The sequence below is a fragment of the Castanea sativa genome, chromosome 6 (assembly GCF_040712315.1).
Source record: "Castanea sativa cultivar Marrone di Chiusa Pesio chromosome 6, ASM4071231v1".
In the NCBI taxonomy this organism is placed as follows: Eukaryota; Viridiplantae; Streptophyta; class Magnoliopsida; order Fagales; family Fagaceae; genus Castanea; species Castanea sativa.
The window spans coordinates 2,972,409-2,997,926 of NC_134018.1; the positions used below are offsets into that span (position 1 = coordinate 2,972,409).

The 25,518-nt window shown below is 32.2% G+C and overlaps 1 protein-coding gene and 1 pseudogene across 1 annotated transcript; both read left to right on the forward strand.

Annotated features, from left to right (window-relative positions):
* Window positions 1-3,141: 3,141 nt before the first annotated feature.
* On the forward strand, window positions 3,142-5,998 carry LOC142638755 (disease resistance protein RPM1-like; annotated as a pseudogene).
* A 14,640-nt stretch (window positions 5,999-20,638) lies between these two features.
* LOC142638757 (uncharacterized) lies at window positions 20,639-21,022 on the forward strand. The gene has a single exon (XM_075812823.1). The coding sequence runs from the start codon at window positions 20,639-20,641 to the stop codon at window positions 21,020-21,022; it is 384 nt and encodes a 127-aa protein (XP_075668938.1).
* The last annotated feature ends 4,496 nt before the right edge of the window (window positions 21,023-25,518 follow it).

Below are 25,518 nucleotides of genomic sequence, written 5' to 3' on the forward strand. Positions count from 1 at the left end.
TCCCTCACCCAATAGAAAAGATCTTACTTTTCTCTTGGGAGTTGTTTTCCTTCATCCAAAAGCACTACTAGCATTGCCGGCTGTTCACAATGAAGATTCAATAAAATAATTAAGACACCTTAATCAAGATGTTAGTTGAAGAAGTAAGATTGTTGAAGTATTTGTTTATTCCGTAATTAATTTAGGCTAATTATGACGCAGCACTGTTTAATTAATTTAAACTAGTCAGAAACACATGCGATGCACGGGAAAATTTTGCCTAAAAGTATGTTGGTCTCAAGTTATGCATAAAAGGTATAATTAAATTATATTGGTCTCAAATTGAAACAATAAACTACCAAAAGACTTAAATTATTTTTGCATCACAGATTTTATGCCAAATATTTGTAGTTAGAATCCTATAAATTGTTTAGATTTTCAAAAATGACAAATGCTATTAGAATCTACTAAAGGGACAAATGCCATTAGAATCTATTACCGCAATATCTCAATTTTTTGTCAATATCTGAACTTATGATCATCTTTATGCTTATGATGAACCTACCACTTTCATGCATTTGTGTAAAAAAAAAAAAATCTGCAATTCGAAGGTGCACAAAAAAATTGATCCAACTTATTGTGAATTTCTTAATAAGTTGTAGGAGCATATCAAAAGTCGTTAACAAATTGGTTTTCATACTTAGTACCATAGTATCACAGACGACTCAAAATTTAATATAAATATAGTTGAATGCAATATGACTATTGGTAACTATGTCATATCACATAGCATTTGACTTTTTCTTTAACACAAAAAATTCTTAGGTACTCTCAGAGTATAATAAAATGGTGTTCATTTCTCTCACGTTCATGATGGACCCCACCATGAATTTAATGAGTGTACCTTATCATAAATGTGAGATAAGGGAGTTCTATTCACCGTGCTCTGGGAGTACCTAAGAACTACTCATATAATACAGTAAGAGAAGCACTCGTTATCTTAGTAGACAATCCTTCTAATGTGTAGCCCGTTGATAAGATTGAATATAATTTTCAATTTGGGAAATCCTAATATAGCACTCAAAATGAGAGAGAGAGAGAGAGAGAGGGAGAGAGAGAGAGAGAGAGAGAGAGAGAGAAGTTTTGGTAGAGGAATAGAAAATAGAGTGGTGAAACTGTTGAGGTTAGACTATACATGTCCTTTTTATTTTTTAGAGTGACTTTATATCTTCCTTGACCATACATCTCCATTATTTTACACAGAATGGTTGAATTAAGATTTGAAAAATGAGTAGGAACATTGGTTTGGTCAGATAGGATCAATGAATCCGAACCACAAACTGTTGTTTGTAGAGAAGTTGAAGAGTGTGTGTAGTCTAAAGGGAAGCTTGTACGGAGGAAAATAGCTTCTAAGTGAGTCAGGGTCTTGGCTTTCAAGTTTCATCTACAATAGGGAAGGAGAAAGAGAGTTTGTAAGTGGGTTAGGGTCTGGGCTTTCATTTACATATGAGAAAGGATTATGCTTAGGTCATAATATGTAAGGGAATAAGTAGACTTGGGCTTTCATAAGGTTTGATTTGATTTTCAACAACAGCCCATCTTTTAGATAATAGTAAAAAGAAGTTAACGTAATTTTTTGGGTAATAGTAAAAACAACTTAATGAGAAGAGGTTAAAAAAGTTAAATGCAATATTAGAGCATCACATGGCAAGAGCTCATAGGCTCCCCCGTAACGTCTCTGCTTTTATATATATATATATATATATATATATATATATATATATATATATATATATATATATATATATATATATATATTGATATTGATTAATGAAAATAAATTGATTAAGTTATTGTGGTTTGTGGGGATTGTAATTGCGGTGGAATGATCCCATCTCAGCTATTCCCTGCTGAAAGTGTTTGCTGCAAATGGCAAAGGGTTTAGGGCTCCCTTGTTTTTTGCGCAATAAAACTACAAGAGAAACTTGCAAAAATTAATTGTGAGTGATTAATATTCGGCATTCAACACATGGACACAGTTGATCGTAACTGTGAGTGACTGATTTTTCTTGTCATTGATACATTTGTGGTGTTTTCAATTCCATTTGATGTCCAAGGTGGATTTCTTCTTTCGTTTTAATGAGAGTGGAATCCACACACGAGTTTTTGTTTGTGTTGCTTTGTTTTTCAGTTAGCACAATTGAAAATTAGTATTGTTGATATAGAGAATTATAAGTGTTACGATATAGAGTTGCTTTTTTCCCCTAAAGCCACGGCACAATCTTCTTTCATCAGCTTTACCATGGCCGCAATTACTTGTAAAGCAAAATATATTAAAAGTATTTTGACATGTATGATCTCATGCTCTTTTGCAATATTAGCTTAGACGTGTACTTCTTTACACACAATAATTATCGTACATTTATGGTCAGGTTGAAGTTGTTGCTGTGTCTACTTAAGAAGGAAAACAAGTTCAATTTTCAAGCACATAAATGCAATTTAAAGAGCAGGTACTATTTTGTTTTGAAGCCTTTTATCGGGACTATCTGTTTGATTCGTTCTTAGCATGTGAAATTAGCCTATTTTCTTACTAATTTTTCTTTACTTGTTTGTAATGAACTTGAAATGGAATTGCTTAATTTCTTATAATAATCGGATTTAAAAATGATCAAAAACACCATGAAGAAGAATTTTTTTTCTTTTACATCTTTCCACTCATTACATTCAAAACTCCAAATCAACTTTGCGGGAACCTTAGGATAGCATCACTTGTAAAGGACAAGGTTAGATATTGAATTTAAATAATTCTAATTCTAGCTTTCTCCTAATTTTCAGTTATTTAATGGACTAATATGTAAAATATATATTTATTTTCCAAGATCGTGTGTTCCTGTTTCTTGTTTACTTATTGTTATAACCGTAGGTTGCAGGCTTGAGACAATTATTCTTTACCTGAGGGGCTTGCTGGGGATCCACGGGGAGTAATTCCAACTTCACCTTGACCTTCCTGCTCACAAGGTAATATTGAGAAACAAAGGATAGTTTTTTTATATTTCTTTCTTTATTTTATTTTACATCTGAATCTGACTTTGTTTCTGTTGTTGGCACTAAAGTTCTTTGTTTTCAGTATACTGTGACCATTAATTGTAGAAGAGAGGAGAAATGGCAGAAAGTGTAGTAAGCCTGGTTATAAAGAATTTGAGCCCCTTGTTAGTCCAAGAAGCAGGATTGTTGATGGGTATCCGAGACAAAGTTGAAAGCATCAAAGGCGAATTAGAGTTCATCCGATCTTCCTTAAGGATGCAGATGCAAGGGCCGGGTTAGAAGACATGAACAACGTTGTGAAAAATGGGTGAAACAAGTGAGGGAAAAAGCTTATCTCATAGAAGATCTCATTGACGAATACATACTTCATTTTGCAAATAAATCTCATGGGTGAAGGCAATACTTCTGTTCCTTATAGAAGGTTTTTCACTTTACCCTAAATTTGAAACCACGACATGTGATAGCCTCTAATATTCAAGGTATCAACAAGAAACTTGAGGATATGAAAAAAAGTGGTGAAAGATATGGCTTCAGTGCCATAGAGCAAGGAAGATCCAGCAACGCTAGAAGTGTTACATGGCATGACCCTCGAGTGGCATGCCTTTTCATTAGGGAAGCAGAGGTTGTGGGAATTGAGTCTTCCAAAGCCAAATTGATAAAGTGGCTGATAGGAGGACCATCTAAACGCAAGGTGTTTTCAGTGGTTGGCATTGGTGGCCTTGGCAAGACCACTCTTGTCAAGCAAGTGTACGACAATGAGAAGGTAACAACACACTTTGATTTGCCATGCTTGAATTACTGTGTCTCAATCATTCAAGATGGAGGGCCTATTAAGGGGCATGCTAATGTAGCTCTATAAGGCAAGGAAGGAGTTTGCTCCTAGGAAAATTGACACAATGAAAGAGACGTCACTAATTGAGGAATTAAGTAAATATTTACGTGAACATAGTTATGTAGTAGTTTTTGATGATTTATGGGATGTAGAATTTTGGGGACATATAAAATTTGCTTTCCCAGAGAATGACAAAGGCAATAGAATTGTAATCACAAGTCGAAGTGAGGACGTTGCTCCTGGAAATGAATCTCCAAATTATTGTGTACAAGCTGCCACCTCTACCTTTTGAAATAGCCTTAGAGCTATTCTACATGAAGGTGTTCCAATGTGAAGGGGGGAGATGTCCTCTGGATTTTGTTGAGCTGTCTCATTACATAGTTGAGAGATGTGGAAGGTTGCCCCTAGCAATTGTGGTAATAGGTGGTTATTTATCAACAAAAGAAAAGGTTGTCTTTGAGTGACATAAATTGCATGATAGTCTTAGTTCAGAGTTAGAAACTAATTCACATCTAAGAAGTATCCCCAAAATTCTATCTTTTAGTTATCATGATCTACCTTACAACCTCAAAGCTTGTTTCCTATATTTTGGCATGTTTCTAGAGGATCACTCTATTTATTGTTCAAGACTACTTCGACTTTGGATAGCTGAGGGCCTTGTAAAAGAAAGGCAAGGAATAACATTGGAAGAAGTTGCAAAAGACAACTTGAACCAACTTATTAATAGAAGCTTGGTTCAGGTGACACAAAGGGATTTTGTCGGTAAAACTAGAAGTTGTCAAGTTCATGATATGATTCGTGAGGTCATTCTATCTAGGTCAGAGGAATTGAGTTTCTGTTTGGTCTCAATGCAAAACTACTCAAATTGTAAGAGAATTGCTCGACGCCTCTCAATTCAAAACAATGTAAATACTCCCTTAAAGAGTATTACTAGTTCCCAAACTTGTTCTATTCTTTTTTTGGGGAAGATGAAGTGCCTAATTCTTTTCTTGCTACTTATTTTGCAAACTTGAAGCTAATAAAAATAATAGATTTTGAAGATGCTCCTATAGATTACATTCCTAAAGAAGTGGGTAATCTGTTCTATCTAAGATTTTTAAGCCTACGAGATACAAAATTACACATGCTTCCAAAGTCCATAAGTAAGCTCCAAAGTCCATAAGTAAGCTGCAAAACCTAGAGACTTTAGATTTGAAGTGTTCCCTTATGTCTGAGCTACCAGTAGAGATCAATGGGCTCCAGAAGCTATGATATCTTGTGACATATTTTGAAAGCTATGATATTGAAGAGAATATTGATTTTCGACAAGCAGTAAAGATACATAATGGCATTGGGTGTTTACAATCCTTACAGAAGCTTTGTAAAATTGAAGCCAACAACACAGGCCTTATTGAAGAATTGGGAAGTTTGGGACAATTAAGGAAGCTGGAAATCTCTAAATTGAAGAGAGAAAATGGGATGGCGTTATGCGCTTCGCTAGAGAAAATGAGCAGCCTTCGGTCATTGGCAATCAATGCAACAATTGAGGAAGAAGTTCTTGAATTACAATGCAATCAATGCAACAATTGAGGAAGAAGTTCTTGAATTGCAATCGATATCTTCTCCTCCACCCCTCCTACAATCTCTCTTCCTACATGGGAGACTAGAAAAATTGCCGGAATGGATTCCGAAACTTAAGAGAATAGTTAAAATTGGTTTAAGCTGGTCAACATTAATGGATGATCCTTTAAAATCGTTCAAGCTCTGCCTAATTTGATATGTATTTACAATGGATACGAAGCCAAGCAATTACATATTGACCAAGGAGGCTTCCAAAAACTCAAGTTTCTAGGGTTTGAATATTTTAAAGGATTCAATAAGTTGATAATAGACGAAGGTGCATTGCCTCTTCTTGAAAAGCTTCAAATTAGACATTTCCCACAGCTGAAGGAGGTGCCCTCTGGCATCCACCATCTCAAAAACCTCAGAAGTCTAAAATTTGGTGATATGCTGAAGGAATTCGTGCTTAGTATGCAACTAGATGAAGGCCCTGATTTTTGGAAAGTCAAGCATGTTCCCTCTATTCGTTTTTTTTATAGGATTCAAGGGGAAAACTACAAAATCTACAAGCTTGGTGATTCAGAGTTATTGGAGCATCTGTGAAGGTAATTCAAGAGGCAGAGAACCAAAGTGTCCTCACCACTTTTGAGAAATATAGTATAAGCCCTCAAAGGTTCAGACTTGCAATTTGCAATATAAACTTTTTCTTTTCCTTTTTTTTTTTTTTTTTTTGCTACACAATGAAATGAACGATTCAACTAGTGAGAGTGAGGAGGGAGATGACTGTGGTGTGCATAACTTGTCCTTTATGCCTTCAAACTTATAGGTGAATACCTTCTTACATATGAATCTCTCTGATTTGTATTTCTCTGTGGTTTTTCATCTTATTGCTTTTGGTTTTCATTCTTTTGTAAACTTTGGGAGATTTTGTGTGCTTGTGGCATTTTGCAGTTTTGGTTATCAGGGGTTGTTATTTTGTGTTTTGTTATTCTGGGCTTTGCTTGTTTTGGCTGATTTTTATTTGGGATTTGGGTTTTTTTTGGGGATCTTTTATAACATCCAAATTACCTATGTACTATAACCTTTAGTTATATATGGTTCATCTATAATATGTTAGCATTGTACGAGCATATATAATGGGATTAGTATTTTTATAAATACACATATCTTAATAGATAAATAAATTAACAACTGATTTTTTTTTGGGGGGGGGGGGGGGGGGGGGGAATACTGTTATTGCTGTAATTGGTAGGCTTCAACTATCAATGTTGATGTCTCAAAGTAATTTCAAGCATGTCAAGTACTTCACTTTATGCGGTCATGTAATGGGTTAAAATTTCTGAAAGTATTTAGAGAAAGCCATTTTCCCTTAAATTTTGAAAGACTAAAATATATCTCTGTGTTCTTTATTCATCAAATTCTATCAAAAGGCAAAGAGGAAAAATTTATCTTCTTCTTGATTGATTTGTAATCCACTTATGGATAGGCTGCATGTTAGCTGATGCAAAATCTATGTTATAACAGCAAAGGGGTACAAAAATAAAAAATATGCTCTAATGTTTCTGGGTGTAACTTACAGAAAAGACATTGAGTGTCCTCTAAACCACATTAGCTGCTTCAAAAGGGTTTGGTAGGTTGGATGTCCCATGCTTTATTCCAGAACAAGAATTTGAGCCTTCCATGAATTTTTGTTTCTACGGTTGTTTTCATTCAAGCTTTGCTTAGGGGGCCTGTGTGTATTAGCCGAGACTCAGATTAAACTCAAAAACTGTCACAGCTATGAGGGGTTTGTATCAAGTTATCTTGAGTAATGGAGGGGGAGAGGTGAATCCAACTTTTTTGAGGATCAAAGGCAGAGGTTGGTGAGTTTTCCCAACTCTCATTTCTGCCTGTCAAGTTTCATTAGATCACCTACAGAGTTCACCGCTACTAGATGATATAAGAATGAAATTTTGTAAGATGGGGGACCTAAGAGTTCTCCCAAAGGTTAATTGACAATCACTTGCCCACAAGATAACAAACTCTCAGCTTCAAAATACATTTTTAGATTTAACCAAGTGGACCAACACAGCAACTGTTGGAGCCATGCATGTAGCAGTTTGAGTTTGCTCAGCAGCACATCTTGCATTCTGCAGAAGAAACCAGAGGGGCAGACAAAGGTTTTGACTCAAAAAAAGAACAATATCAAGAATCCATAGAATCCTTGTTTCCTAACCTCAATTTCCAAGCATCTATGAAGAAAAAAAATACAAAATGAATTGACTTAATGCGTTTGTAGATGCATGTACCCTTCATTTATAATCTGAATACATGTATCAGGATTTTCTAACTGTTGTTCTTTGCTTTTCATCAGAGGGTGATGCATAACATAACCTGATTGCAAAAAAAAAAAAAAAAAGAAGCAGTAGCATAATCCTAAAGTCACAAATAAGCTCTACCATTGAATGTATTATGAGACTGTGTTCAGAAAATTTCCAAACCAGCTGTTTAGTAACTGATTCTAAGGAAAATCTTAAGTGAGACTGAAATTTAAAATTTCAAGCACATGAAAATCCCTAGAAAGAGCTGAAATTTTGGCTCACCTCAAAAGGGCTGTAAGGGTCATTACTCATTACCTTCAGGCAAAAGGTCAAAGTATTACTAATGCATGTTAGAAAATGCCAAATCATGACATAAAGGTAACAATGAATTAAAGATCACATTTACTGCTCACTAATTTTACATTCTACTTAATGTAAAATCTGTAGAATTTACGTTGAACATATAATTGATAATAGACGGAAAAAATCTACATCAACATGAAACTTACCAAGCGAAATGACATATATCAGAAACAGACTGCGCATGGCTAGAATGCAAGATACATCTTCTTTTATTAATAGTAAAAAATTGGGCACCAATACCTAGCCATCCAGGTTCAGCAATCTTAAGTGACCTCCTTTTTCCATTGAAGTATTGAAATGACATGAAAACTTTCACATCTAGTATGCATATTATGCCCCATGCATTGACCCTCTATTTTCACTGCATACACAAAACAGTTAAGTAGCATTGTACATATATTACGATATGAAGGAAGTTCTTTAATCAAATTTGAAAGATAATAAATATTTCCTGTCCTAATAGTGACACCAAAAGGAATGATGAAATAAATTAAACATAAATATTCTGTCTCTCTCTACCTCTTACACTCTAATCTTCATCTTCATAATATAAGGGGGGCCAAAAGTATGAATTCCCTAAAAAGTGATAATCAAGTAAACCACCACATTTAGTTGGGATTGAACTTGATTTGGTCCAAATGAGAACTTGGATCAAACTAATCTAGGGGTTGTAAGAAAAATCTAACTCATATTTCCTAATCATTTGCTATATCTTTGATTTAAAAATAAAAATAAAATGAACCCTCTATTTTACACCTTTTAACAACCAAAGAACACATACTAAATCATTATACTTAAACAGCTAGAATACATGAAGAAGTCATCATGTATACCTAGTGGTAATTGAGGCAAGGTGGCAACAGTATTTGCAGTCAACATCAGCATCTAGATTGTTGTGGAACAACAACTTGAAAAAATAGCAGTAGGCAAGAGCAGAATTCAAGCAATGACAATAAACAAATAAAATTTATCAAGTAAATTAAGAGTTAAAATACTGATGAAATTAACAGTGGGAACAAGAAACATAAAAGATATTATGATAAATATATAATTGGCTATTCAATGTATTTATCTTGAACCAGATGATCCTAAATAGTAAACTTTTTGTTCCAAATATTATACTCCAAACAGACAAACAACCACAATTTTATGTTAACTAAGGTTGCTTGTGATATGAGAAAAATATCAGTACTATCAAATTAATATAAATTAGAATTAAAAGCATACCAAAAAAGGGAACAGTTTTTTTTTTCTGCACCATTATAAATTAATTACATCAAGCTTTGGATTAAACCGTGGGTTAAAGACCCATTGATGTGTGTGTAATCTTTCCAATCAAAAAGAGAGAGGACAAATGAATAACATCATTACTCACGTCATGAAACCATGGCATTCTTATAGTCAAACACTTTGAAAGCTTTCAACTTTTGCACATTCTACATTCAATAAAAAATCCAGGTGATAATGTGAAAATCACAGCAAGCAATAAAATTCAAATCCCGAGACATCATGAAAAATATCACATCCTAGCCAAATTAGTCCACTTTTTTCCCCAAAGTTCATACGAATGTTCCTAAGTACAAACTGCCCGGTGCCAATCCACCTAACATTACACTCATAAGTCATATTTCTGTGTTTCTAATGGATCACTCAGAACATAACATTGGAAAAGGCGGCGTTTTATTCCAATGCTATAATATGAGAAACCCCTTGCTCTTTTTTGAGATAACCACTGACCCAAAACAGAAAAACCAATCACACAAATAACCCGATACATAAGCTCAACATCGATAACCCATTTCAAATAATAAGAAACAAAGAAGTCAAAGTCATACAATCTTTCTTTTTAATTATAGAACATCCTAGCACATTACCAAACAGACAACAAAACATAGACACTGAATTAAAGATGAAACTTTTCTAGCACAAAGAGCAGAACTTTAAATTCAAAAATGCCTTGATCATGCTGCGTTTGGTAGACGAGAAAACACGAGGGAAAAGAAGAAGAAGAAGAAGAAGAAGATTCCCTCACCTTTCACTTCTTGTACCTTGCAATCATAGCTCACCAAGATGAAGACCCAACAACCAGAAGAACAGGAGGACTTTTCTGGCTAACCAATTCACGAGCCTCACTCTTTTATCCAAAAGTTTGTTTCTTCGATGTAGTTTTTTTTTTTTTTTTTTTTTTTTTTTTTTTTTGCTCTCTGTTTCTCGCGGTTTCTCGCTAACCAATCAGGGAAAATAATCGGATTTACAAGGACGGCTGTCCAATTTTTTTTTTTTGAAAATCATTTTGGTTTTTTAAGTTTTTTTTATTTTTTTTATTTTAATTTCATCCTACTTTGCTTTCTTATTTAACTACTAAAAATTTTACCAGTATAGATAACTGAAATTCACTGATTTTTTAAGTTTAATTTTACTCAAAAATATAATTTTTGGAATTTTTTTTTTTGAGTGAATAATTTTTGGAATTGGTCTTTAAGATTGGAAGCTATTTTTATATTTTTGTAAAATGTCTTATTAAATTTTTATAATTTTAGAAGTAAAACATTTTACAATTTTTATAAAGGATTTTCCAGTTAAAGAAATATATTACAAGTTTGAGTCTGTTTGGTTATATTTTACCTAAAAACAAATTCCAAGATTCTCTGAAAATATTTTACTTCGAAATAAACAAAAATTAAATTTGATTAGTTTTGCTCAAAAGTCATTTTAGTTCTTTAATGACTCACTTCCAATAACTTTGTCCAAAAAACACCAAAAAAAAAAATCCAACTTAAAGGATTAAATTTTTTTGGGTACAGTTGACCGATTAAAATAATCATTTTCAAACTTAAAATTTTAACAATTTTGGGATAAAGTAAAGGACTAAAATATTTTTTGAACAAAATTAACATGTGTAACATAGAATGGAACAGGAAATGTAAAATAGGAGATTTGGACACTATTTAAATGGACTCTAGGCCTTTTAATTGGGGCTGAATTTCAAGTTGTGTTGGGTTATGGAGTGAGAATAATCATAATGTACATTGTTGAGCACTATTAGTATTAAGTCCATAGCAATTGAGTGTAAGCCATAAATCGCTGTAATATTACAGCAACTTATGTACAGACTTTAAAAGACTGATTTGTGTATGAAATAAAGAATCAAAAGCTCCTTAATAACACAGAAAAGTGATTAAAATAACAAAAAGAAAAGAAAAGAAAAGAGAAGGAGAGCATCAAGGTTTTGCTTTAACCTTGCTTTGCATTGCTTGTTTACATAAAAGAAAAATTCCTTGCCGTCCTATTTGGTATAGGCAGTGGCGGCGCCACGTTCAGCCCAGGGTGTTCCCAAGAACACCCTAACTTGAAAAAAAAAATTATATATAATAATTAAAAAAAATTTATTTGTTTACCCTTAATCAAAATTAGGAACACCCTCAAATTAAAATAAAAAAAAATTATTTGTTCTACTTTCAAGCAAAAAAAAAAAAGAAAAAGAGCCCAAAAAACAATTTGAACTAAAATCTGGAAAAAAAAATTGTAACAAAGCAAACGACAAGCCCACGGATTCTCAAAAAAAAAAAAACGGATGGCAAGCCCAACATCAAGCCCATGGCAAGCCCAACATCGGATGACGACGCAATGTTTCTGCAAGATTTTTATGACAAAAATTGAAAAAATCTTGCATTTTTGTTGTTTGTAACTGAGGTTGAGAAGGAGGGAGAGGAAGAGATTTGTTAGGAAGAGAATGAAGAGACTGAGAAGGGCGGAGAGGAAGAGACTTGCGAGAGAAAAAAAAATGGGAAAAAAGAGAGAAGCTCTGAACGTGTAGATGAGAGATGATTAGTTAGGAACTGGGAAGGTATAAGTCAAGGCATTGGGAAAGTAAGAGAAGTTTAAATGTGTGGATAAGAACCATTCTAGACAAGAGTGAAAAAAGAAAAAAATGGTGGAAAGGAAAAAAATCAAGGAAAAGCAGGATTGGGCTTGGGCAATTTAGGAATTTACAATTTCCTTTTATCAAGTAATCACTACAAAACATGCGGGTCTATAGCCACGTTTTTTTTAGCCGCGTTTGCAAAACCGCGGCTATAGCTAACCTATAGCCACGTTTGTAAGTAGTTTTAGCCACGTTTTTAAAACGTGGCTATAAGCTAAGTCTATAGCCACGGTCATAAACGCGGCTATAGGTCCAGCCAAATATATATATATATATATATATTAAAGGAGGACCTATTGCCACGTTTTTAAAAACATGGCTATAGGGAAAGAAAACCCCAAACGGGTTCACTTCAGCGTAAACAAGAATGGAATATGCCATAGAATATTCTATGGCATATTCCAAAATGTTCCATAAAAAAAAATTGCTGAATGGGTTGACTTCAACATAAACAAAAAATGGAATATGCCATAGAATATTCCTAGAATATTCAATGGCATATTCCAAAATATTCCAAAAAAAAAAAATTTGAATATTTCAAATTATGAAATCTCAGACTTTCCCTCTCGTCAAAAGAAAAAAATGAAAGTTCTCTCAATCATTCAAAAAAAAAAAAATGAAAAAGCTCTCTCATATGTGCATGTTGTCACCGATCTATGTTGCCGGAGATCCAAAAAGTGCTGACCTACACTGTTAATCCCTTTTTCCCACTGATGCTTTATGTATGGGTTTGTGAAAATATGGGGTTTTGTTCATTGTTTTTTGAGTTTTGTTCATTTTTGTTCCCTTTAACTTTGTCTCTCTTTGCAGTAGATCTGAAGGTTGAGTCTTTCTTTGCTATAGACTTGAAGATTTTAAATCAATGAAGCTAAAGTGCCTCAAAAAATTATCTCTGTTTGCTTCATTTTTCTCTAACCCATGGCCAAAAATTATTTTCTTTTGTTTGATTGTGTTTTGATTAATTTTGGGTTTGAGCATATGGACTCTTTTTGGTTGTGTTTCTGTTATAGGGATTTTTGTATTTTTGAGCTTGTACTTTTGTTGAAGGAGATATTCTGTTTGTGTTCTTGCACTATTTTCTTGTATTTTAGAGCATGTTGTGTTTGATTAATTTTAAAATTTTTTGGATTTTTGCCTGAATTTGAATTTGCTGGGTTTGTATTGTTGTTTTGAATTTCTTAATTTAATTAAAATTTAAATTTTAAAGTTTGGAAGCATTAATTTTAAAAATTTTAATTTTAATTTTTTTAAAAAAATTTTGATTACTGAAAATTAAGTTTTGGTAATCAAAAAATTTTTTTTTTTAAAAAAATATAAGGGTCTATAGCCGCGTTTTTTAAATGCGGCTGTAGGTTAAGGATTTATAACCGCATTTAAAAAATGTGGCTAGAGTATGTCCTATAGCCACGTTTTTAAAAACACGGCCATTGGGCCGGTCCTATAGCCGCGTTTGAAAAAACGTGGCCGTAAACCCCTCAGGCTTATAGTTACGGATTTGAGGCCACGGTTGAATACGCGGCCTAAAAAAAACGCAACTATAGGCCAAATCGGGCTATAGCCACGTTTTTCTGAGCTATAGCCGCGTTTTTAAAACGCAGCTATAGAACTTTTTTTTGTAGTGAATTTCCCATCTTGTCACTTTCTCTTCTGGTACTCATTGATTGATATATATATATATATATATATATATATATATCTATATATTTATATATATCTATATATATATATATATAGCTTGAGTCAAATTAGATTATATGCATTATTGTTTCTCAAAAAAAAGATTATCTAGCTTTCAAAAAAAAAAAAAAAGATTATCTGCACATGGGGTGTGTGCTAGTGCAACTAATAAACAATAATTTAATTAATCAATAATTAATTGGGAGAAGTAACTAATAAATAATAAATAATAATTTAATTAACCAATACATTATAAAAGACAAACAAATTAAATTATGTTAGGCTAAACAACAATTAATGAAACAACAATATAACAAATTATAGTTTATAAAAGACAAACAAATTAATGAAACAACTAAACAACAATAATTAATAATTTTATTAATATTTCAAATGAACTTATAGTTTATTGTTTATTCTTTTGCTAGAATTATGGACAAATATTTGATAAGAAAACCACATAGAATGCAATTGTAAAATTTATGTATTTGCGTGTTTTTTTATTGTTGTTGTTGTCAATATACAAAATTTTCTTTTTATTAGATTGTGTAATTTATGCTTGTTGAGGAACACCCTAAAAAAATTCCTAAATCTGCCACTGTTTTTAACTAGTTAAAAGCCCATGCTTTGCACGGTTTTATCATAAACTTATTAAATATATATTTTATAAGAGAAACAATAACCAAATAAATAATTATTATAATAACAAAAGGAATAACTTTTATTGGTATAACAACCTTCAAATATAAAATGATAACATCTCAATAGAAAATTATTAGCTTATAACTTACAAATTGTGCTCTAATGAGACTTGTAGTTACATGTATCAAATTGTTTTTATCTGAATTTTGTATATAATGAATATGTAATATTATTAGCTACAATAATATTAATGAGAAAAAAAATGTTAGAAGTTGTTTTACATTTGGGAGATTGTTGAATACCTCTTCGTACACTATATTTTCAATGTATCCTTATTCTTGTTTGTCATTGTACTTTATTAAAATCTTTAGTCCTTCAGGCAATTGGTCATGGCTAAACACTGGAATTGGCAAGTCCTTGATTTTTGTTGATTGTCATAGCATAAAAAATTGTTTTCTTAATCTTAAAAAGATATTAATTATGATATATATTTTTAACTATAATTAATATGTAATCATGCAAAGGTTATCATTTTGAATGCTTTTTATTTGATAAAATCATATATGTTTAATCATATTAATCATGTATGTGTAACAACGTATCACCATTGAATATCTCTTTGGCTACCAAGTCAAAAAGTAAAGCGGTATGCAATTCATGTATGGTATACAAAATAATAACAAAATTATATCTAAGCATATTTAATGATTGATTCTCAAATCATAACCATATAAATTGAATAAAACTTAAGAAAATTAGGTTAAACAAAAGACAAAAAAATGCACAAAACCTATTAAAAAAAATTAGAGTAAACAATATATAGTTGTAGGTTGAAAAACAAAATTCGATAGAAATCAAAATTCATCCACACTCATCAATTAAGTTTGGATATGCATTCTCAAAAAAAAAAAAAAAAAAGTTTGGATATAACTATTTCTTTTGTATATGTTTGTCGCAATGATTAATGACATAATAGAGCAATTAAACCATTTTCAGTAACCACTAAAATAACAAAAGAAATCATCAGACTTCCATATTCCAAATAAGACCCACGTATTTTTTTTTGTAAACATACAAAGATTCGAATAATTTTAACCACATAATGTTGAAACTACATCCATAAATTTGAATTTAAAATTGCCTATTTTATCTATATATATATATATATATATATATATTAGTTGAAAGCTCATGCATTAAATGGATTTGTTTTGTTCATAAACATATAAAATATATAATTTTATGAAGAAAAAATAATTATTACATAATTTATATGAATTATCTAATATATGTATACACACTTCACATTGAAGAAGTTGATAAAAACAAAAAGTCTAATGTCAATTTAATTTATGGATGTGTGAAGCTGAATTCTAAATCTAAAAAATAAGTGTCAAGATTTTTATCAACTTAGAAATTATAGGAGAAGAAGATAAGAACAAAAAAGAAATTATATCTTTTTTTTTAAAAAATCTGAAAAAATAGAATTTGAATTGTAATCAAATTGAGAGTTGAGACTTTTATCAACTTAGAAATTATAGATGAAAAAGATAATAATAATAATAATAATAATAATAATAATAATAATAATAATAATAATATCTTTAAAAATCTATAAAAAATTTTGCAATTTGGTGAAACCACTTAGTGCAGCCACAACTTCTAAACTCAACTTTTATTATATAGTATACTAGTCGCTAACCGCCGCGCTATGCTCGGAAAGCTTTTATATAAATGTGATACATATATAACATATGCAAAATTAAATTGATTTCTTTTCCTTCTTGTGTTAATTAAATGCAATTTCAATTGTCCTTTAAGATGTTACTATAAGTTGAAAATTATTCCACTCAAATGATGGTGCCTAATGCTAATCCAAAATAAAATTAATTTTGCAAAATTCAACATTAACATCTATTTGTCAAATCCCAATAACTAAGCAAAAGAATATTGCCAAAATCCTATTCGTTAATTCCTTACTTCTTGAACTTCCACACTAACCAACCTAACGAAAAAAAAAAAGCACCTAAAATTTAGCAGGATTGACCATCTAGCCAAATTAAGTGCAAATTTAAATAATAATTAACTTAAATTTTGAATAACATTAAAATTCCAAAAGTATCAAAAATAATAATAAAATTAACTTTAAAATACGACCTTAGACACCTATGCATTCACTTTCAACAAAAGTAGCAAAAGTTACAAAGAATGATATGTCAAGCACATATTATTCCCATATCAACACAAACCTTAGGCTAAGAAATCACTTTGCACATCCCATCATATTTTTTACAAGCCCATACACAACTTCCTTTCACTCTTCGAAGCATAAGGAACGTATCATCAAACTACATAAATTAATTAGGATGATAGTTTGGTATCTAGGAGAAAATATTAAAATAGTATTAATTTTCAAACAATATAATTAGTAGTTAAGTTTTACAAACTATATTTTTTACTAGCATCTCGAGTCTAAAAAACTCGATTTTTATTGTCTGATTCTATACTTGGAAATCGAGTCTCGATTTACAACCAAAAAAAAAGAAATCGGAGACTTGAGTGGTCTAGTCTAAGTAAGACTACTAAATAGTCTTGCACAGTAATTGACAGGCATTCTTTTTTATTTTTTTAATATTTTTTTTTCCAAAAACACGCAAGTGAAGTGACTAGAGAATGACTAACCCATTACCCTGCGGCTTTTTTTTTTTTTTAATATATTTTTTATAAAAAAGCGCAAGTGAAGTGACTAGAAAATGACTAACCCATTACCCATGCGGCATTTTTTTATTTTTTTAACATATATTTTTCTTTCAAAAAACGAAGTATCAATGTGGCATTAGGCCTGTAACCCACTAACTCATAGTCTCATACGGCCATACAGCCTTTTTTTTTTATTAGAAATGCAAGTTGGAGATATTAGACTATTTAGTAGTCTTACTTAGACTAGACCACTCAAGTCTCAGACTACCACCTGACAACTTGCTTTTTTTAATTCAAAATTTCTTTTTTGATAAAGACGTTAGTGCATTCGTAACAGATTTATCTCAGACGTTAGTGCATGTGTTTGTTTTTTTGGCTGTAAATCGAGTCTTGGAGACTCGATTTACAAGTAGTCACCATGTGGCATTTCGCTACATAAGATAGATACAGACCATAAAAATTGAGCATTAAAAATTCGATTTATAGCCCCAAAATTGAGTCTTTTAAACTCGAGATGTTAGTAAAAAATATAATTTGTAAAACTTAACTACTAACTATATTGTTTGAAAATTAATACTATTTTAATATTTTCTCCTTGGTATCTACCATAACAATGTGCAACTTAAGGCTCTACTTTCTACACCACTTTTGCACCTTCTAAAACACCAAAAATATCCAACTTCTTAAAATGAGGTTGTTTAATGTAATCTCTTTTAAACTAAATCATTAAAATAATTTTATCAAAAAATAAATAAATAATAACAAATAATTAGAAGGATAACGACTGTGTGAAAAAAAAACTAAAAACTAAAACGTTTTAATTAAACTCAATCTCAAACTTTTGCACTCACCAAAGGAAAGTCAAATATTGTTAATGCTTTTTCACTGAGCACTATCTTTGTGAAAATCTCAAACCATGAATCTGAGGTTGAGGCCGATTCTATAATAGCCTAAATAACCACTGTGTACCTGAAAATACCAAACAAACAAACTCAATCAACCAAATTAACTCTTGTGCATCTTTAGCTTTGTATCATTCTTACGGTCAAAATTTATGCCTCTAAATTATGTTATTGGCTGGCGTCACATTATGTACATAAATATAGTAGGATGGAAAGCTAATGCAATCAAATTTTATTATTTAAAGGTTGTTGACTCTATGCCTGAAAGTTATAGTGATGAAATTTGAGACCCTAACATCAAAGCTAGCAAAAGAGATTCAATTGTGTTCAGGTTGATTGGTGAGAAAATTGTGAGGAAAAAAAACTAATTTAAACATACCCAAGAAATAAACAAAGGCTTACACAAAACATAAACTACTTACAAAGAAACAAAACAAAGGCTCACACAATCACATCTTGAATTGTGAACATAAAAAAGCTATAACTGAATGCAAGAACTTAAAAGACTTATTAACACATAGTACCGATGATATGGAGATGTTGGAGTCGGGCTACACATTCCTGGGGACTTAAGAATTGCACTGCCACTGCCTTCTGATGAGGAAAAAAAAAAATAAAGAAAAGAACAAAACACAATAAAAAAAAAAAATACAATTTGTCTAAATAGATAAGGATTAGCGTTGCAAAACCTTCAAACCCACATTATAATATAGATGCTAAATTTACCATGAGCTTGTCACGGTATTGTGCCATTTGATACTAAATTGCTAGCCAAGACAAACTTTCATCTAAAACTAAAACTTTGTTTAAGGATTGTCATTGTTCTCAATATATCATATGGCTACAATAAAGCACTGTGAACGGGTCTCAAATTTCATCACAGTAATCTTATTATTCTGCAGTTTTCCGTGTGATTCATTGCTTCTTCACATGGAAAACTTTCATTGGAGACAAATTGTATCGATATTGCGTTTACTTTGAGCCGCTCGTAATGTGGTTCAAGTAGGGTTTGAGAAGGGTAGAGGTGCATATTTAGGGTTTTCTTTTGTTTTATTTATTGAGGAGGGAAGAGAGACTCCTAACAGGAGTCTTTCTCTCTTTTTTTCTTAATCCTAACCGTTTTGTTTTGTTTTTTTTTTTTTTCTTCAGTTATATATATAGATGATAATGATGAGTTTTAGAGTTTGAGTATAAGTTGGACTTGTTAGAGAGATAGAGTTTCACTCCTTATTAAGTTTGGATTAAACAAAAATAATTTTATTTAAATATTGTGCTGACATGAAAAATTGTGAGAGTTTCAAAAGCTTCGGCTTTATATATATATAGATGATGTTTGATTTTAAATGGTGTCTGGGCCTTGTGATTGAGCTAAATTTGGAGTTGGGTTGGGCTATGAAGATTAAAATGTCCATTGTTGAGCACCAAGTCCATAGCTACACTAGGGTGGAAGGAAAAAAATCCATTCTCAGGTAGGTAGAGAAGTTCTTATAAAATCAGTCATCCAAACCATTCCAACCTACACTATAAGTTGCTTTAAACTCCCCAAGGGTCTTGTCAAGGAGTTGGAGGTATTAATAAAAAAATTTTGGTGGGAATACAGTGGTGATAGTAGGAAGGTCCACTGGGTGAAATGAGAGAGATTATGTGAGGCCAAGGAAGTAGGGGGTTTGGGGTTTAAAGAGATAGAGAAGTTTAATGATTCTTTGCTGGCCAAACAGGTGTGGCGCATGATAAACAACCCGAACTCCCTCTGTTATCGTGTGTTCAAAGCTAGATTTTTTCCAAATTGTTTGATCCTAGAAGCCAAAGACTCATCCGTTGGCTCCTATGCTTGGAAAAGTATCCTTAGCGCTAGAGATGTGATTCACAAGGGCATGGTTTGGAGGATTGGGAATGGTCAATCGGTTAGGATTAAAGAAGATAACTGGCTGCCAGTTAAGTCTAATAGAAGTACTATCTCCCCCCTCACAACTCCAACCTGACACCGAGGTAAGCTCTTTGATTAACCAGGACCTTGGAGTTTGGAAATTAGAGATGGTAGAGAGACTCTTCCTCCCCCATGAAGCTTCAATAATCCTAGGAATTCCACTTAGCAACAAGCTGCCCCCTGACCGTATCACATGGGGTCTAACCCCAAATGGCATGTTTTCAACTAAAAGTGCTTACAAAATGCTTGTTGCTTTTGACACTTCAAGCTCTACAAGTAGTTCTAATTATGCATCTCAACAAACGTTCTGGAACTGATTGTGGAACTTAAGAGTGCCTAACAAGGTTAAACAATTTGCATGGCGGGCCTGTAACAATGCTCTCCCCACAATGTCCAATTTGGCTTATAGGCACATTGGCACCTCTGATATTTGTGATCAGTGTAAGGCAGAACCCGAGGACACCCTTCATGCTCTGTGGGCGTGTAATGAGTTGGAGGGAGTTTGGAGCTCATTAACTTGGGCTTGTCCTGCTTCTCTAGCTCACCCTCGGAGCTTTAATGATTTATTGGATTGTTTTCTGCAAGTACAGGAGGATTACAGAAAGGAAATATTTATCATGGTGGCCTGGGCTGTGTGGAATCGTCGCAACGCTCTGAAATTTGGTCATTCAACACTACTAGTGGACTGCATCAGTCCAAGAGCAGGGGCTCTGCTCCAGGAGTACCAGTCGGCGCAAGCAAGACCAGTCGGCGCAAGCAAGACCAGTCGGCTCTACTCCAGGCATTGGCATGATCATTTGCGATGGCATGGGAGAAGCAATTGGAGCATTAACAATGCCAATCCCTCTAGCCAACTCCGTTGCAGCAATGGAAGCTTTGGCGTGTCGCAGGGCAGTTCATTTTGTAAGAGAAATTGGGTTCAAAGATGTGGTATTCGAAGGAGATTTTGCAGTGGTCATTCAAGCCATCACTCAAGGGAATTCAGACAACCTTGAGCTCGGTCACATTATTGATGATATCAGGATTTTAGCTACAGATTTTAATTCATCTCAGTTTTGTCATGTGAAACGTAATTGTAACGTAGTTGCTAATGCATTAGCCAAAAAAGCTAAAGATACTTTGAGTTTAGCCGTTTGGCTTGAAGATGTACCAGAGGATATTTCTCATCTTCTTTCCTTTAATGTTCCTTAAGCAATAATAGTTTTCTCTGGGCCAGCTTTTGGTCTGGATTCTATAAAAAAAAAAAAAAAAAGTCCATAGCTATTAACTATAACCGTTATAATTAGGAAGTACAAACACTTCATTTGAGGTGGCGTTAACTAGGGACAGAGGCAAGCTTTGACATAGGGGGCAATGGTCTCCCCCAAATTTTTTAATTTTATTTTTAATATTAGTATATACTCAAGTACTAATTTTAGCAATTTTGTTTTATAAAATTTCACTTTGCCCTCTTTTAATAATATCATTATAAAGTTGTGATTTACAATTATTTTGTGTCAGCTTTAATTTCGTACCAAATTTAATTGTAATTTTATTCAATCTTTTATACCATGTATTTTATGTGGGTTTTATTTGTAAGGGTTGTGCGAAGACTCAAGGCATCTGTTGAAGACAAAAGAGTTTTCGCGGGTAGCTCGCGACTAGCCATCCCGCGAAGTGATGCATGTGCCATGCACATGACTGGAATGAGAAGAGTCATGACAAATGGTGACGACTAGTTTACGCGAGTGTCTCGAGGGTAAGGCCTTTCCGGGAGATACCCGCGAAACAGTTTGTTTTGCTATTTTGTCCTATCTGCTCCACTACATCCTCATACACACTATATATACCATCATTACCCACATATTGAGTAGAGAGTTTTTTAGAAGAGAAAACCCTAGCCTCAAACCCTTGAGAGTGTGAGATTGTCATACCCACAATTCTCTACACCATCCATTGTGGTTTTTCTCTACTTCTACCTCTTCATTTCCAAATTCTTGAGAGGTTGATAGCCCAAACACTTACCACACGCATACTGAGTGTCCAGTGAGGTTTCGGTGCTGCTGGGAAGCATTGGAAGAAGCCAAGCTTTGGCGGATGCAATCGGGCGCATTGCGGGATCCGGAAAGCTAGACAAGACACGGTTCTGAGAAGCCTTATTGGAGTAAGAGCTTGAAGGGTTTAGGTGTACTGGGTAGACTAAGCTTGGAGGGTCTTTTGCTATTTGTGTATCCAAATTTATTGTCTAGTGGATCGATTTACCGCTTGGACGGCGGCGGAGAGGTTTTTCGCTGAGTTCTTCAGTTTCCCCTTTGATAACACATCGGCGTGTTATCTTGTGTTTGCATCTCTCTTTCCCTACTCTTTTAGCTTTCATTTTATTGCTGTGATTTGTTGCATATGGTTTAGAGTAGTGGTTTTTTTGTTCACTCGCATTTACTTTATTCCGCACTTGGTTTAAGTTAGAGTAAAATCAACCGAGCTGTAATTTTTTAATTTAAGGTCTAAACAGCTCTTGTGTTTTTAACACAAATCTGAACTTTCAATCATTAATTTTTTTTAACAGAAATGCTATTACCACAAACTCTTCTACAACATTTTTACAAACTGCTGAAGTAGAAAATTCATATTGGTTTGCACTTGGTAAACCACTTACACAACTTTTTTACTTAGTAATAACCACTCACTACATTAGCAATTTATAAAAAAGTTTGTAACTCTAACATTCCTTCTTGCAAAGACCATAAAAAAGTCTATAGATTTAAAATCTAAAACAAAATATACAAACCCAAAAAATTAGAGCAACAACAAAAATTACCGATAGTAAATCTAAAACAAAATAAGCACAATCAACCAATTTTATCCAAAACAAAAAACCCAACCCTTTAGAAAATTCTAAATAAAATTAATTTGTCCTTACCCAACAGTAACATCAAAGTCACTCACACACAAAAAAAAAAAAAAATCCCTCAAGTGGCTAAGTAGTAGTAAAGCCAGAGGTCGAAACTGCCACATATAGCCAACAATAAACCTGCCCTTCCTAATTCTAAGTCCTAACTCTGTCCCTGGTGTTACTTGGTCATACTCATATTGTACGAGTATCATACCCATAGTGTCATATTATAATTTATCAAAAATAGCTCGTGTCGCCATGTCGTTCACCCATATCCATATTCATACTCATACCATGTCCTACTTCCGAAGTTCATATACAGATTTCAAAAGACAGATTTGTGTGTGGAATAAAGAATGAGAAGCTCCTTATTAACACAGAAAAATGATTAAAATAACAAAAAGAAAAGAAAAGTAAAGCATCAAGGTTTTACTTGTTGAGTTGGGTTGGGTTGTTATGGACTGAGAGTATAATGTCCATTAAAATAATTTGTTGCTTTGCTTTGCTTGTTCACGTAAAAGAAAAATTCTTTGCCGTCTTATTTGGTTTTGGAATTTTCTTTACATCTCTGGTTTCTATAAATTTGGATCAAATGATAGAGAAACTCTAAGTCCCCTTTCCTTTCTATAATCTCATTATCAAAACTATAACTATTCAACCATCTGCACCTGATCTATGATCATATGTAAAGCAAAATTATAGCCATACTCTAAAAAGAAAAAAAGAAAAAAAAAAGTGTTTCTAACAACGGTTAGGAAAAACGTTACTAGGAATAGTATCATCCACGCACGGGGGTTCAAGGGAGTGGAATTACGGTTTCCACTGGGTGTTTTCAAGTGAGACCACATTTTCTTCAACAGCTCAGGTCTGGTCTAATTTGCTCATCTTATATTTTGTCTGTGTCTACAAAAATCTTTGTTATTTTCTCCTTATAATTGTTACTTTTAGATTGTTTTAATTTGCATTGTTTTAATTCTATATATAAGGAATCAACCTCAACTATAGTCTATAGTGGTCTAAGTTTCTGTCAAGTGACCTGTTCCTCAAATGGGTAAATTCATTAAAACTTTGCATTTAACCTTCCCTTTCATTAGAACTTTGCATTTATCATAATGAATTAATTAATTAACATAGTTTGATGGATAAATTCATTTATTTACATGTATTAATTATTTATAAATAATGCATTAATTATTTAAATATAATAAGAAAGAAGTTCTTTGGAATACTTATTATCAAAAAGAAAAAAAAATTTTGATTTGGAATATAATTTTTTTCTTCTTGTTTTTAGTTTCTTTCATAACAATTGTAAAAAAAACCATCTAAAGAAAAAATCAAATTTAATAATACATAATATAAAAAATTAATTGTGAACTTAAATTAGTTGAAATTATTCAATATTTGTGAATTTACTAAAATCTTTGTGTGTAAGTTATTATCTAATACTTTTGGAGTGCAATGACATGGTAGATAGTACTCCTTTTACTCAAACAATAATCGATCGCAAATATTAAATTTATGATAGGATCTACCATTCATGTGAGAGTAAGGAGTATTACGTCACTATACTCAGAGAGTACTTAAATTTTTTTCCTCAAAACAATGTTGTAGAGGGTAAATGCATTTATGATATACTAATTAATTATTGGTGGTCTACTAATTATTTAAGTAAATTGAATTTTTTTTACACTTCACTGATTCATATTCTTAAATGATGCTTGAGTTCTTCGACGACCACTATAAAATATTACAACATTTTCACAACAAGTTAAGATGTTGCCCCACTATAAGTCAAAATATAAAATAAAATAAAAAGAGATTACACATAATACTATATATGCTAGAAATGGTTACATAAAATAACTCACTTCCGCTGCTCTCCCAACCACATGAGGCCTAAGGAGGTATCAATGCCCAATTGCGCAGTGGTACCACATAATACTATATATATTTATCAAGAAAATGTTGCGTCTTACACATTGTTGCACCAATTGGCTCAATAAGTAGATTCTAGTTAATTTAACTAATAAAATATCTTATTTTCGAATAAGAGATTTTGAGTCTAAACTTTGCCTACACAAAAAATCAATTGATATTTTGAGTTGAGAATAAAGAGAAATCATCTTATATTGTAATTAAAAATAAATAAATGGCTAAATGTAAGTGTTTTATGTGGTAAAACAATCTTTTGCCAAATAAAATATATTAAGCATATTGAAATTATTAACATAGTTTGCTTGAAGTAGAACTTTTAGTTCTTTCTTCTTTTTTCCCAAAATTTCAAAAACTTTAAGAAACTATTTCGATTAATTAAAATATCTAAAAATTTTTTAAAAAAATTCATTATTTATTTTAAAATATTTTAATCATCTTCCATAATTTTTTGTTTTAACAATGAAAGTTGAGTTTTATATGTCCTATTTTAGCTACGTGTCTCAACTAACGTAATTAAGTGTGTTACGTGTCATATGAAGTCCTTTCACTATTTGATGTATTATAAGTCCAGTAAAACTATTAATATATTTCACTATAAGTATATATATATATATATATATATATATATATATATATATATATATATATATATATATATATATATAAGTTTCAAGAAAATTAGAATACAAAATTTTAAATTTTAAAGAAATTTAAATGGTTTCTAATTATTTATTTTAATCATAATTTTATAATTTAGACTTTAATAAAGTGCTAATTAACATCTAAATTAATATGAGAAAGAGGATATTTTTTAGAGGCCTTTTTTGCTAAATATTCAGTTTTTGAAAATTATTTTGTTACAAAGACTCTATCGTAACTT

Coding starts and splice junctions, on each gene's coding strand:
- LOC142638757 (XM_075812823.1), top strand. CDS start 20,639: ATGGGAGAAGCAATTGGAGCATTAACAATGCCAATCCCTCTAGCCAAC.